The 14987-nt window shown below is 30.3% G+C and overlaps 1 protein-coding gene across 1 annotated transcript; it reads left to right on the top strand.

Moving 5' to 3' along the window:
• Positions 1-8268: 8268 nt before the first annotated feature.
• LOC115999631 (palmitoyl-acyl carrier protein thioesterase, chloroplastic-like) lies at positions 8269-12873 on the top strand. The gene is made up of 7 exons (XM_031239470.1): positions 8269-8563; positions 9852-10393; positions 10543-10676; positions 11166-11279; positions 11625-11796; positions 11889-11957; positions 12323-12873. Exons 2-7 carry the CDS (start codon positions 9884-9886, stop codon positions 12590-12592), a joined length of 1269 nt encoding a protein of 422 aa, XP_031095330.1. The 5' UTR covers positions 8269-8563; positions 9852-9883; the 3' UTR covers positions 12593-12873.
• Positions 12874-14987: the final 2114 nt, after the last annotated feature.

Genomic DNA, 14987 nt, shown 5'->3' with positions numbered 1-14987 from the left:
TTTTTCATCCTAAAACCATGTAATAGAAATATAAGGGGCATGTGATTCTAATTGTATAAAAATGAGGGAATTGCAATTTTTACAACCAAATGAAAGAATTTGTTTGCCTTCAAAATTAGGTGGGAATAGAATCGTAATTCCCTCAAACTAAACGGCCGTTATGGGTGTACATGCATGAAATGTTAAAAAATTAGCATAAATAGACATGTAAGTTCTCATTTTTAGGCATTATTTTAAATTGGATCTATTATCAATTTGAGTCAAGTCAAAGTGAAATTGAATTATTTTATACGAGATAAATTTTGCATATTTATACACTCAAATTGACATTACTTAAATGAGAAATTGATTCTAAAATGTATCAGCATTTTTGAAAAATTTAAGCTTTGAATGGTTTTATTGAAAACTTTGCCCTCAAAGTTAAAATAATATGATAATTTTAACTAGTATAAATATATTTTTATATAATTTATACTAACTCTGTTATAACGCAGTTTTCTCTAAGTATTGAAGCACCACCTCTACTAAGGCTCGTACCCACAACCTCCCAAAGCTCGAATCAACAACCTCCCATCAACTCTACTTAGGCTCGAACCCACAACCTCCCATATGAGAGTACAACTTGTTGTCACTAGACTACAATGTCTTGTCACAAGTGGGCGTGCACAAATTACAAAAAGATATAAAGCAATGTAATATGGTAATCAAACATGAATAACTAATTGTATTCCTTAATAATTAAGTATTTATAAATTGATTTAAAAAAAAAGTATTTATAAATAACTTAACGCATTACTTTTATTTATGAAACTAATAAATAATTAAAATTTTTCAATATTATAAAAATATTTACAAATATATCTAATATAATCTAGAGCCAATGTACGTTATATCATAAATTATGTCCATATCTTTATACGGAGTACTAGTTAAATTGTGCATTATTTTATAATATTATACTTCATTTTTTAGGACCTAATTACTCTTACACCATTATTAAATATTTTATTAGTGAAGTATTATTTATTAAATCAACTAGTATTTTGCCCGTGCGATGCACAAAAAAATATTTGTTATTATAAATTTAAATAAAAATTTAAAAAATAAAAATATATTAAAATGTACAATATAATAATATAGTTGAATTTTCATATATTTGGTCAAGTATCTATTATCATAGCATACAAAATTAAAATTAAAATTAAAATTTTGTATGATTAATATAGTCTATAATTTTACATATTTAGATAAATTTATAAAGAAAAATTTAAATAAATAAATTGAATTATTCCTAATCGTATTTCATATATATTATAATTCTAACAATATAAATTATAACTAAAAAAATTATACATGGAAATTAAAAAAAATTGTAAATTTTAAAATTTGTATATGTGATTTTAAACTCCAATCAAAGACATTTTCTTATATAATTATGTAATATAGTGTATATACAAATAATATTTATTAATATGTATATATACAAATTCTATAATATAATTTCTGTAATTATAATTTATATTGATATATTATAATTAAAATAATTAAATTTAGAAATTAAAAAATAGCATTTTAATTTTGTATGATTAGTATAGTGTATAAGGATATGTATGTATGCATTTTTTAAAAATATAAATATTTATGAACACAGATTTTGTTAATTTTATTTTTAATTATATTTATATTTTATTAATTATAATTAAGAAAATTACATTTACAAATTAAAGAATTTAATTTTTAAATTTATATGGATTAATGTAGTCCCTAATTATATTACATATTTAGACAAATTTTTAAATACTTTGAATTTTTAATTAAGATTATGAGTTTAGACATATTTTAAAATAATATTTTTAATAAGTAACCATTGTAGTAATTAACGTGTATAATTGTGCTAGTAAACACAATTCTATTAAAAAAGTGTATATATTTTCATATTGTACAAAATACTATAAATATAATATATGTCTACATAAATGGATAAAAAGAGAAATTGATAATTTTTTTATTATATACATATTGATAAATATTATATAATTTTTTTTCCTTGCATGAAAAAACATTATTATTTTAAAATTCTACATTGATATATGAGTTTTGTCAGAATTTACTTTGGTGATATTTTAACTTTGAGTAACACTTGTGTGAGACCGTTTCACGGGTCTCAATCCGCAAGACGGGTCGGATATTTGAATAATGAATCCAATATTTAATTAACGGGTCAGGTTTTTTACCTCGTTAATTAAAAATCCGACCCGTCTCACGAGTTGAGACCCATGAGACAATCTCACACAAGTTTTTGCCTTAAACTTTTGTTTGTTATCATAAATAGTAAATAGATGTCTGGAAACCATTTAGTTTTGCTTCTAAATATTTTCCAACCCATAAACGTAGCACAATCAAAACCTTTATAGATCATCATTTAAATAGGGCAAAAACTTGTGTGAGACTGTCTCACCATGAGACGGATCGGGTCGGGTTGGATCAAGATGCAACTGTAACACTTATGTGCACAAATGTCATACTTATATGCTCAAATGTAATACTAATCAGGAATAAAATTTTTGTACTTATTAGGGTAAATGTAATACTTTTAAGGGAAAATACAATACTTTTACATTTCGATTTAAAAGTATTACATTTTTCCTCAAAAGTATTATATTTGCCCTTATAAGTGAGAGGCACTTATCAACATAACTTATTATGAAAAATGTATTATTTTTTCTCTTATAAGTAACAAAAATTGTATTTTTGATTAGTGTTATATTTGAGCATATAAGTGTGAGATTTGCACATATAAGTATGACATTTGCATGGTACTTTGACCCGACCCGACCCGTCTCACGAATAAGGATCCGTGAGACGGTCTCACACAAGTGTGACCCTTTAAATAATAGGTCCATAATAGACTTTGTGGATCAATATTTGTAGATCTATAATATGTTTTTAACTAATTTATTGAAAGTTTATTTCTTTTAGTTTTATTATCTCATTTTATTCATCTTCATTTTAAATTGATAGATCTTGACATGATACATCATTATTAAAGATGTGAATTTCAATTAATTTAATAACATTATAATAAATTAAATTTGACATATCTATTTTGATTTATAATTTTTTATTTTAATAGAATGTATGTATGTATGTATATTATAAATTCTATTACCATTAAATTACAATATTATTATTTAATGACTTTAAAAAGGATATATNTTTTTAACTAATTTATTGAAAGTTTATTTCTTTTAGTTTTATTATCTCATTTTATTCATCTTCATTTTAAATTGATAGATCTTGACATGATACATCATTATTAAAGATGTGAATTTCAATTAATTTAATAACATTATAATAAATTAAATTTGACATATCTATTTTGATTTATAATTTTTTATTTTAATAGAATGTATGTATGTATGTATATTATAAATTCTATTACCATTAAATTACAATATTATTATTTAATGACTTTAAAAAAGATATATATATATATATATATATATATATATATATATATATATATATATATATATATATATATCAATATAAGATGGAAAATAGAATTACAAATAACAATGAAATTGCATTTGATTTATTTTTATTTTATTTTGCACCAAAATTTATTTTTATGCGCATGAAAAGTTTGAAAAAGAATTATTTCAATTGTCATACGTAATTTAACTATAGAATTAAAAAAGGTATATAACTAAACTTGAACCAAAAGAAATTATTTTAATTATAATTATTAAAATGTCATTGTATTTAACGATATTTAAACTGATTTGTTTATAAATGACCAAAATGGTCATGCCACAATAATACTAGGACCAAAAGTGGATGTTCTAATAAAAAAGGATTTAAAATGTATTGTCACATATAAATCTAGGATCAAAAATGGAATTAACTCTTTATATATTTACCAAATATAATACTCCGTATATGACTAATCAACAAAAACAAATTTGAAAAAAATTATCAAATTTATCACAAATAAATAAACCATTTATCCTTTCAAAAAAAAAACCTTTATAATATTTTGTCATTTTTTTAATTACTTTATAAGGGTATGTTTGAAAACTCGAAAAGTCATGGTTTATGAGTTTTCTTTTTTTTTGAATACTACTAACTCTATTGCAATGCAGTATTAACTCCACTGAGGCTCGAACCCACCACCTCCCATATAAAGGGAATGGTTTGATGCCACTGGACTACAAGGTCCTTGGCTATGAGTTTTATGAGTTTTCTAGTGTTTGACTATGGTGTTTTTGGAAACTCGAAAAATGATTTCTGAAAATTATTTTTTTGAGTTTTCAGTGTTTCGCAAGGATGGAAAATGACATTGTTTTCGATTTCTTTTTATTTTATTTTATTTTTAATTTAATAAAGGCCATTAAAGGGAACTATGGTGGACGTGTAATCGTGGATCTCGCTAATATTAAGAAAAATTAACATTAGCCGGTGGATCTCGTTGCGCCAAAGCTCACAAATCTTAGAAGTCAGATATGAAATAGTGAAATCTCAAAGGCCAAAGCTCCATTGCCATCCGTTGCAAAGCTCCATCTTATATCTACGGTAGTGGATCTCGCTGCGCCATCCACCTCAAAGCTCTAGACAGGCGACCTCCAAGGCTCCAACCTCATCAGTGGCGGCTTCGCAACAGTTCGACCTGTGGCGGTGGGGGCTGTGGTTACCTCAAATAGAGGTAGCGGCGACCCATCTGGCGTCTCTCTCGTCGCATGCAGTACAAATGTTTCTTCTGGCGCAGTACATCGCCTCTCGACGCGTTTGTCACTCTCGTCGCTGCTTTGCTTTTTCCGACGAAAAAAAAAAACAAAAGGGCGGGGGGAGGGGGGGGCTGACTCGGGACGACCAGCTAGGCGGTATAGGCGCCACCTAAAGCGTCTAGTCGGTTGAGGAGGAGGCCGATTCTGGCCTTCCTTGCGGCGGCCACCGACCGTCTAGTGCCTAGGCGTCGATTTTTGCAACCTTGAGATTCACACACACTTTGGCGACATTCTTCATCTTCTCTTTCTACACTCTTCCTCTCTCCTCTCTTTTCCAAACGCAACGTCGACCATTAATTATGGCGGTAGCTTCAAATTTTCGACATTGTAGCAGCCTCTTCACGGCGCAAATTTCTAGCCTTCTGGGTGTAGTAACATCTTATGCAACGAAGTTTTTCGGCGACAATTGGTGGTGACACTTTTTATATGACAACAACACATTCTTTCTGCATTCAACAACAAAATTGTATTTGGTGAAAAACAAATCAATTCAATTTGGCTACTTAGGGTGTGTTTGGAAAGCAAGAAAATGACTTCTGAAAAATGAGTCATTTTTCAGAAAACATTTTCTTTCCAGTGTTTGGTTGCATTTTATAAAACTGTTTTGGTGTGCTTGATTCATTTTCTGGAAAATGAGAGTAATTATTTTTAATTTTAAATATTTAAAATACAATGGTGGTGGTGGGTGGGTTGGTAGTGGTGGTGGAGGTGGAGGTGGAGATGGTGGTGGGGTGGGTGATGGTGAGTGGGTGGGTGGGTGGTGGGGGTGGCTGCGACAGGGGGGTGATTGGTTGTTCCGCTGCTGCAAAGGAAAAAAGGTAAGTCATTTTTATGAAATATTAGCTATTTTCCATTGACCAATACATTGTTTTCTATCGACTTTAAATTTTCCTTGTTGCCAAACACAGGAAACACTAAAAATCATTTTCCGAGGTTCAAACACGGTAATTTTTCCTTCTATTTATTCTTCATTATTGTTGATTTACATTGTGATTACTCTGTATAGGATGCTAAATATTTTTGTCTAGAAATTTAAAATTGTTATAATAATAATAATAATAATAATTATTATTATTATTATTTTGAATACTTATTATTATTATTATAAATGTGTTATATTATAGACAAAATAATTAAAATATCTAATTATACATTTATGCTCATTTTTTGAAAAATGAACCAAAGTACCAAACACGACAGTTGTCTGGAATGCAATAAAACATTGCAAATGAAAATATTTTTTTATAAAATGACTCATTTTCCAAACAAATTTTTTACAAGTCATTTTTCTAGTTTTCAAACACATCGTAGACTGAAAATGAAATCAATGAAAAATACACATTCTTAATTTCGTATCAATAGGAAAATGACCAATTTTAGCTGAAAATGTCTTATGAGATTTACTCATAAAACATGTTTTTGAATTATTATTTCATGGCCATCTATAACGAGGAGTTTACCAACTATTTTTCTGGTTATTATTTGAACTGATTAGCTAATCGAGTTAAAATATGAGTTTAGTTGGTTTGGGTCAAATAAAAAAAAATTGACATTGGCCGTGTTTGGTAAATGGCTGTTAGCTGATGCTGTTGGCTTATTGGGTTAGAAGTTATAATTAATTGATAATATTAGCTGATTGTAGAAAAGTGTTTGATAAATTAGCTGTTAGTTGATAGCTGTTTGATATAATATTTTCTCAAAAGGCTAATTGAAAATGTTGCTTTAAGTAGCCTTTTGAAATTTATTAGTTTGGAGTTACAAAAAACTTATTAACCAAACACTTATATTGATTTTTTAACCAAATGAAACAACTAATAATGGTCAAATAGGTCAAAATTGACTGATAGGCTAATTATCTTACAGTTTAGACTTAGAAAATATTTAAAATTTTCAATCCAATTTCTTTAGTTTAGACTTATTAGATTTATTAATTACCGATTAAAATATGAATTGAGTTGTGTTGGACAAAACAATGAAAATATTGGTCTGACTCATGACTCAAAAACTGATTTTGTTTTTTTTTTTTTTTTTTTTTTTTTTTTTTAAATTGCTTTAGTTTAAAGCTATTACATTTGATGGATGGTATACATGGCTTGACTCANTTTTTTTTTTTTTTTTTTTTTTTTTTTTTTTTTTTTTTAAATTGCTTTAGTTTAAAGCTATTACATTTGATGGATGGTATACATGGCTTGACTCACGTGGACCAACATAAAAAAAGTAAATGGATCAAGGAACTCCAAGATGGATACACTACGGAGCAATTCACCCATCATTATTGCATGGACCAAAAATAAAAAGTACATTATCTTTGTACCAAAGGTACATTATTTTTATACTGTAGGTACATTATTTTTGTACTGAAGGTACATTATTTGATATATACTGTCAAATAATGTACATACAGTACAAAAATAATGTACCTTCAGTATAAAAATAATGTACTTTTTATTTTTGGTCAACACAGCTGTGTGGACCATGGTCCATGCAATAATTTGCCGCAATTCACTTAGAAGTTTTTATAAATATCGAGCTTACTATTCATAATGTAAAGAGTAAAATTTTCTTCAATTTTTGTAGCTAGTCTATAATCATTATATTTATCAATTTATGTTTTTATTTTTGTTACAACAAGTTACAAGTTAATTATTAGTTATTTACATATGTTTTGTTATAATAATTACTAATAGTTATAACTATTATAAATTTTAATTTATTATTTTATTTTACTATAAAAAATAATTATTACCATCGTTACAATAATTAATATTTTATATAAAATAATTTTATAATAAATTTATGTTCATATTTTTTTTAAAATAATGAATTAAATATAAAAAATATAATTTTTTGACTTTCCGTCAAACATGAAAACATTATTTATAATTTTCAGCTAAACATCTAAGAATGAAAATAGTTTTGTTTTTGAAAAATGATTCACTATGAAATTCATTTTTTTTGAAAATATTTTTCATAATTTCTAACGAACACTAATATACTCATAATTTTAAAATTAGACTTTTTTTTTTTTTCATATTGCACTTTCTACATTACACTTATTTTCCACATTGCACATATAAAGAGTATAATTATTATATATATTTGTATTAAAATAATTTATAGTACCAATTCGATATGTTACTGAATTCAAAAAATAATTGAGTAGTCAATTAATAAGCAATGATGTCTTATATTAATGTAACTCTAAGTTAACAAGAGTACTTAATTATCCAAAGAAATATATTAATTGGTTGGGAGGATTTTAAATTGATTTAAAATTTGAATTTTAATAAATTAATATTTTTCTCCTAAATTCATGTTTTTTTTTTAAAAAAAAAAATTTGTGTACAAATAAAATTAACTTATAAAAAATACTCCGTATATTATTAAAATCTTTTAAATGATGATTATATTTAGGAGTCCAACACCTGTCGGAAACCCGGCTATATATACAAGTGAAATTAGCTGGATTCTTATATCTTCAACACCGAAAAAGCCGCTGGCCTTCCGTCTCCAATTTTCTCTCTCATGTTCTTTTCTGGAAAGAAATTTCTTTGAATGTTCAAAAATTGTACGGACTAGAAGTTTCTCCAAGGGGACGAGGGAAAGGGGAAAACTCACAATCGCAAACCCTAGAATCCCTGCTTCGCACGGGTTTGCTGATCGTAGAAAAGCTGTCTCCTGTTACTGCACACACTTTGCATCAATTTGTACGCAAACGTGTAATAGTTGTACCTGGCGCGTTCCATTGTACTCGAGAGGGTTTTATGCTGAAAAAGGTATGCTTTTGTTTCCATTTCAATGAATTTTGCGTTCCTTTTTTGTGAATTTTGAGGTTTGTGTATGAGTGAACTGTTTAATAGGAAGCTTCGGATGCTATACGCTTGAATGGGGGAACTGGGAAGTAGCTGGTTTTTAATTTAATTTTTTTTTTTGGGTGTTGTTGAGTGGGATGTGGAGTTAATGCTTTTGTTTGGAAGCTGGTTTGCTCAGATCTGCTTACTGTATTTCATTGTTTGAATACTGTTTTTGGTCATAAACATGCTTGAATCCCTTTTTCCTGTTAAATTTTCATATGGGATGTTTGCATTTATTATTAATTTAAATCCATGTTTTTTTTCCTCTCTTTTTTGGGCCATTTCAGAATCCTACCAAATTGTCTCATTTCTAAACTTCTATGTGGTTGCCGAGGGAATGGGAAATTATCCTCTCTTTTTTTTTTTTTTTTTTTTTTTTTTTTTTTCAAATTTGCAAAATTATTTAGTAATTAGTGAAGAACTGAACTGTCGGCTTAAGGGAGATTTTGGTGTTGTAAAATTATTACTCCGTATTTAGAGAATTCTGTAGTTCACAATTATTATTATTATGCAGATATAAAATTTTAAAGTTAGTACCACCGCATACTTTCTCTCCGGTAATTAGGCTAAAATTTCTGGGCATTAATGTTTTAGGCTAGGCTACGATAGGGGCATGTTTAGTTTACTCCAGAATTTTTATCACAATTTTAGGTTTTGTTTTTAGTGTGACCAGAATATATAAATAGGGTATTTATGGTTTTGAAACCAAAACTAAACATTATGGCTTAAAAAATCTGAACTTTTGTGTGTATTGTTACAGTTATTGTAAGAGGTGTTAAATCCCTCTTCTCTTTGTGTACCCAAAATTGTGTTAACCATTTGCCACGTACAACTTTGCTAGTGAGCTAGTGCTGTTTGAAGATTTAAAGAAAGCGTGTTGACTTTTGAAGAATTATGTCCTTTTTAATTGTCCAATTCCTAATACTTATTTCAAGCTTTTAGTTTCACTTGGAATTAATGTTTTACTGCAAATATATGACCTTGATCATGGAATTTGGTGATATCCTAAATTTCCTAGTAAGCTCATTTAAATATCATGCAGAGAGGATGCTGCTATTGGTTGCATTATATATATATATATATATATATATATATATATATATATATATATATATGTATATATATATATATATATATTGATTTGTCTTGCATCCTTTTGTCAATAACTCAAAAAGATTCATCTTGACCATCTTTGCGGTTATTGTTGCAGTTGCACTGACTGCTGAGGTGTCATAATTAATCATGGTTGCAACTGCTGCTTGTGCTGCATTTTCCCCTATTGACAATCCACGCCCCAAATCTGATGCAAAAACATCTGGAAAGCAGCTTGGAGGAACTGCGCCTGCAAGTATAGATGCACGGGGCTTGAAGTCAAAATCCTCTCCTTCTGGAAACATGCAAGTGAAGGCCAACACACAAGCACCTCCCAAAGTACACCGATCCAAGACAGGTGTCATGGACAAGACTGATGATGAGGTGATTTCATCATCTTCACCAAGGACCTTTATCAATCAGTTGCCTGACTGGAGCATGCTTCTTGCTGCCATAACAACAATTTTCTTGGCTGCTGAAAAGCAGTGGATGATGCTTGATTGGAAGCCAAAGCGTTCTGATTCATTTATTGATTCATTTGGATTGGGAGGTTTTGTGCAACAAGATGGTTCTCTTTTTCGCCAAAATTTCAGTATCAGGTCCTACGAAATTGGAGCTGATAGAACTGCATCTATAGAAACAATGATGAATCATTTGCAGGTATATTCCTGCATTTATTTAAGAGTTTTATGCTAATTTTTTAGTTAATTAGTTGTGTAATCGGGGAAAAAATGAGATGCCTAGGCTCATAATTTTACATTTTTACTGCATCTTTTGTTTTCCTTCACGAGGTCTATCTACATTTGCAGGAAACTGCACTAAATCACGCAAAGAGTGCAGGTCTCCTGAGTGGTGGGTTTGGTTCAACTCCAGAAATGTGCAAGAAAAATTTAATTTGGGTTGTCAGTAAAATGCAGGTTGTGGTGGATCGCTATCCTACTTGGTAGGTTGTGGTCTTGCTTGTTATCTCCAAGATTGATGTATTGGACGGTCTTCTTTAATTTGTGAATACTTTTTGATATATTTTGAATTGAATGAACTATCGCACGCCATCTTTCAATGTTTACTTTTAAGTTTAGTTCCCTTATAAACACCTATGAGTGTTCACTCATCAACTGTTCTTTTCTTCTTTTCTTTTTTTCTTTCTTATTTTCAAGTGCTTGTATAATGCTATCACCTCAGTTGTTTGCATATGATGCAAGGATTTTGAGCTTTTATAATTCTATTGCTTGATTCTTGAAATTATAGTCACCTTTTGTTATTGTGCTAGTTTCAATTAGTCTTCCTACTTGTGCATTAAGTGCTGACTATTTATTTGTGATATGTAGAATAACGAATAACTAATCAAAATGTGATTGAATAAATATTCAATGAATGATGGTCTTTGCTTTGATTCTCTCTCTCTCTCTCTCTCTCTCTCTCTCTCTCTCAGGGGTGATGTTGTTCAAGTAGACACATGGATAGCTGCATCAGGAAAGAATGGAATGCGGCGTGATTGGGTTATACACGATAGTAATACTGGGGACATGTTAATGAGAGCTTCCAGGTAGGAGACTGTTTTGCGGTTGGATTATTTGATTAAATTTGGAAAGGCAGGAATATCCTCCTGAAGATTGTTAATGAATTGTTGCTATCCATCTACTATGTCTAGATTTTAACAGTTTTGTGCCAATATGAACCTTGTCCTGAGGTGTATCTGTAATTGGAGTACTTGTTTGGTAGTATTTTGCAATGATTCTAATTTCTAAAGAGACATCTTATCGTCTGCTAAATTTCATGGTGTTTAAAAGTAATAGTCATTTTTTTTATGCACACGGGGAGAAGTATGAGAAAAACTGTTCATGTTGGTCTTTTGAAATTGGGATGACGACCTTTATTGTATTGCTTTCAGCCTTTGGGTAATGATGAATAAAGAGACAAGGAAATTAGCAAAAATGGATGATGAGGTTCGAGCTGAAATCGGAAGCTATTTTGTGGATGTGCCTCCTGTTATTGATGAAGACGGTAAGAGGCTTCCAAAGCTTGATGATGAGAGAGCAGACTATGTTCGCACTGGGTTAACTGTAAGTCTGTTGATGTCTTTCTTGAATGCCCCACTGTGTTCGCCTCATATGTCGTCTAGTCTAGTGATGATGTTATGCGTTTCACATTGCAGCCAAAGTGGACTGATTTAGATGTGAACCAGCATGTTAATAATGTGAAATATATTGCCTGGATTCTTGAGGTACATAACCTACTTCCTTTTCCCCGATTAACTTTTTTCTTTTCTTAATATGAAACCAAGCTATTATATATATGAATATGAGGTTTATGTCTTCTCATTTGATGCTCAAATGTTTACGGGGCATGTATACACATTATAACCATTTCAGTCTTGCAGAAATGACGAACCAACTATACTAAACCGATGGTTCTTTGGCATTCTTGAAGATGCTTCAGACTTTACACATCTTTTATATATTTGACAGTTCTTGTTGTCTACCTAAACTCAAGTCAATGATTGGAGTGACTTTACACATCTTTTATATATTCGATTCTGTTACAAGATTTATCCGTTTTCTCGACTTGTAAAGGTGTTGTTTACTGCAGAGTGCCCCTTTGCCAATCTTGGAGAGTCACGAGCTCGCTTCCATGACGTTGGAGTACAGGCGGGAATGCAGGAAGGACAGCACGGTGCAATCCCTCACGTCTATTTTGGGCAACGACATTGGCAATCTGGCCGGCTCTGGGTCCATCGAGTGCCAGCATTTGCTTCGCCTCGAGGGCGGTACTGAAATCGTGAAGGGAAGAACCGAGTGGAGGCCAAAATCAGCCAGCGGGTTTGGGAGCATGGCCGAGCTCCCCACAGAAAGTGGCTAGCTCAACCCGACTCCATGCAACAAGAAGACACAAGTCCCCTGTACATAGAATCAAACTACTTGTGTTCCTTAATGTTCTCCGGCCTTATCTTCGTATTTTTGTTGCTGTGTTTTTTGTCATTTGAATACATAGAGAGCAGTTGTATGTAGAGCTTGCCGGTTGTTCTTTCCTCTTCCGCTGCCATCCAAGTTCTGGTTGGTTTGCCTTCATGGATTACCTTGTCTTCTTTTGTGACTATTATATATTCATTTATTTATTCATTACTCCATATTTATAATGTCTACTATATAGTTTAATAGTGTCAGGTTTTGGATAATCCCTGCATTATTTCATTTATTTGTAATCTTATTTTTGCACAATGCACTATGTTGAACATGTGAAAAATGGAATACTCAACTATATATCCATAGTGTAATCAATTAAGCTTTCATCTATATACTCTAAATGGGTTTGGAAGCTTACATCTTCATAAGAAAAATGTTGGTCTGCGTTACACAAATCAGGGCGGAGTTTGTCTAGTGTAAGTCCGCGTTACACATATTTGAGCGGAATTTTTGTCTAGTGTAAGTCCGCGTTAGACATATTTGAGCGAAATTTGTCTAGTGACACAGATAAGAGCGGAGTTTGTCTAATGTAAGTTCACATTAAATAGATCATAGCGGAGTTTGTCTATACTTGGATGGTGGTCTTTTTCAAACAAAGTGAAACAGATATTTTTGGTGTATACTTTTTTACATGGTCTCTTTTGATTAAAGTGGAGCAGATGCTTTTGACTCTTCAAATAGTATTCGCCAATTTTTAAGTGTGACTACAATTTTAACAGTATGTGTTTTTTTAAACAATGTAATAATAAACATTGCAATAATTTGTGGCACACATAATTTGTGGCACACATTGCAAAGTATGGCTAGTTTGAAATTTGATATTTGTTATGGAGATAGTTTGGTGCATTGTTTTATGTGTTGTATCCATTGATTTTGTCTAGTAGCAAGAAGAAAGAAAGAAGATGGAGAGAAAGAGATGAAGGGCTAAGGCATGTTCCATAATCCTAAAAAAAAAACCTATAAATAAGATGGGGAATAATGTGGTGTCAGCCCATGAGAACTCCACATGATTAGGGGAACAATCACCAAGTCTCTTAATTGTCACAATAATGCAACATCCCATTTTGTTCTCCCACATGCCCATTTCCCCCTTTTGCTACATCTCTCACATGCTTGCTTGTGCAACTTCCACTATACATACATATGTATATGTGTATGAATAATTTTACCATGTCGAAAAGTGACGGTGTCTATTATTATATTATTATGAATGAAAGAAAGCAGGTGATATTTTTTGCAACTATCATTATATCTACGCAAATATTGTCTTTTCTTTCTATTTATGATAGCAAATACCAATATCATTCTATTTACTGAATGCCTTGTTCTAGTCGCTGTTTTAGTACAATACGATTAAGTATCAGGATATTATTTATAATAACCAAATAACAAACAACCAAGCGAGTTGCATTGCTCGGGAACTAATTAATCTTTTTGGTGTGCCTTCTATATTTAGAGTGAATTCTCTCATTGATTTGAATAATCTAGTTGAACTTGGACTGACCTCTCTTAGCAAACTAGCTTTGCCTAGGCCGAGCACCTTTACTTCGTCTGGCTGCTAATTGTCACTAAAATATTATGCCATTATATTAGTAGCTTGTACACAAAAAAAAAAAAAAGAAAGAAATTATCTATAGAGTTGATACTTTATTATAGATCACAAAAAATTACTCTATATATATATATATATATATATATATATATATATATATATATATATATATATATATATATGTATGTATATATGGTACGTCAACAATTCCCTTGATACATATATGTTTAATTAACATGCATGCATGCAACCCAATAGTTATTGGTTTGTAAAGGGATAAGGACACATATTATGAGAATAAATTGGCTTTTTAGTAAAAGATAAAAAGTGTTTTGTCTCCTAAAATGGTGAAACCACTAACTAATACACATTCATTCTACTCTGCACGCTTTTATGATTGCTAATCATACTGCATATATGTTCAATTTAATAACAATAAATTCAAACCAATAATGCTTTGAAATATTGATCATCTAGAGATATATATAGATACATTATTTTATAATATTTCAAATTATAATATACAGAAGTAGAAAATGAAACAAACAGCTAGATTACTGCAAAGAATGAGGACAAATCACCCATTACATTATTGAATTGGGCAAAGATCAATGTCATTTGGGAAGTTCAAATAAACAATAGCTATGTCAAAGATTTTTTAAATGCACCGTCATTCAATTTGTACAGAAATTTATTTGTGAATATGTTGAATCTTGCACCTCTACTGATGAAGTCATGA

Source organism: Ipomoea triloba, chromosome 12, assembly GCF_003576645.1.
Source record: "Ipomoea triloba cultivar NCNSP0323 chromosome 12, ASM357664v1".
Lineage (NCBI taxonomy): Eukaryota > Viridiplantae > Streptophyta > Magnoliopsida > Solanales > Convolvulaceae > Ipomoea > Ipomoea triloba.
This window is presented reverse-complemented; position numbering and strand designations above follow the sequence as displayed.

Coding starts and splice junctions, on each gene's coding strand:
- LOC115999631 (XM_031239470.1), top strand. CDS start 9,884: ATGGTTGCAACTGCTGCTTGTGCTGCATTTTCCCCTATTGACAATCCA. Junction 10,394..10,542: donor CAATGATGAATCATTTGCAG/GTATATTCCTGC, acceptor CTACATTTGCAG/GAAACTGCACTAAATCACGC. Junction 11,280..11,624: donor ATGTTAATGAGAGCTTCCAG/GTAGGAGACTGT, acceptor TATTGCTTTCAG/CCTTTGGGTAATGATGAATA.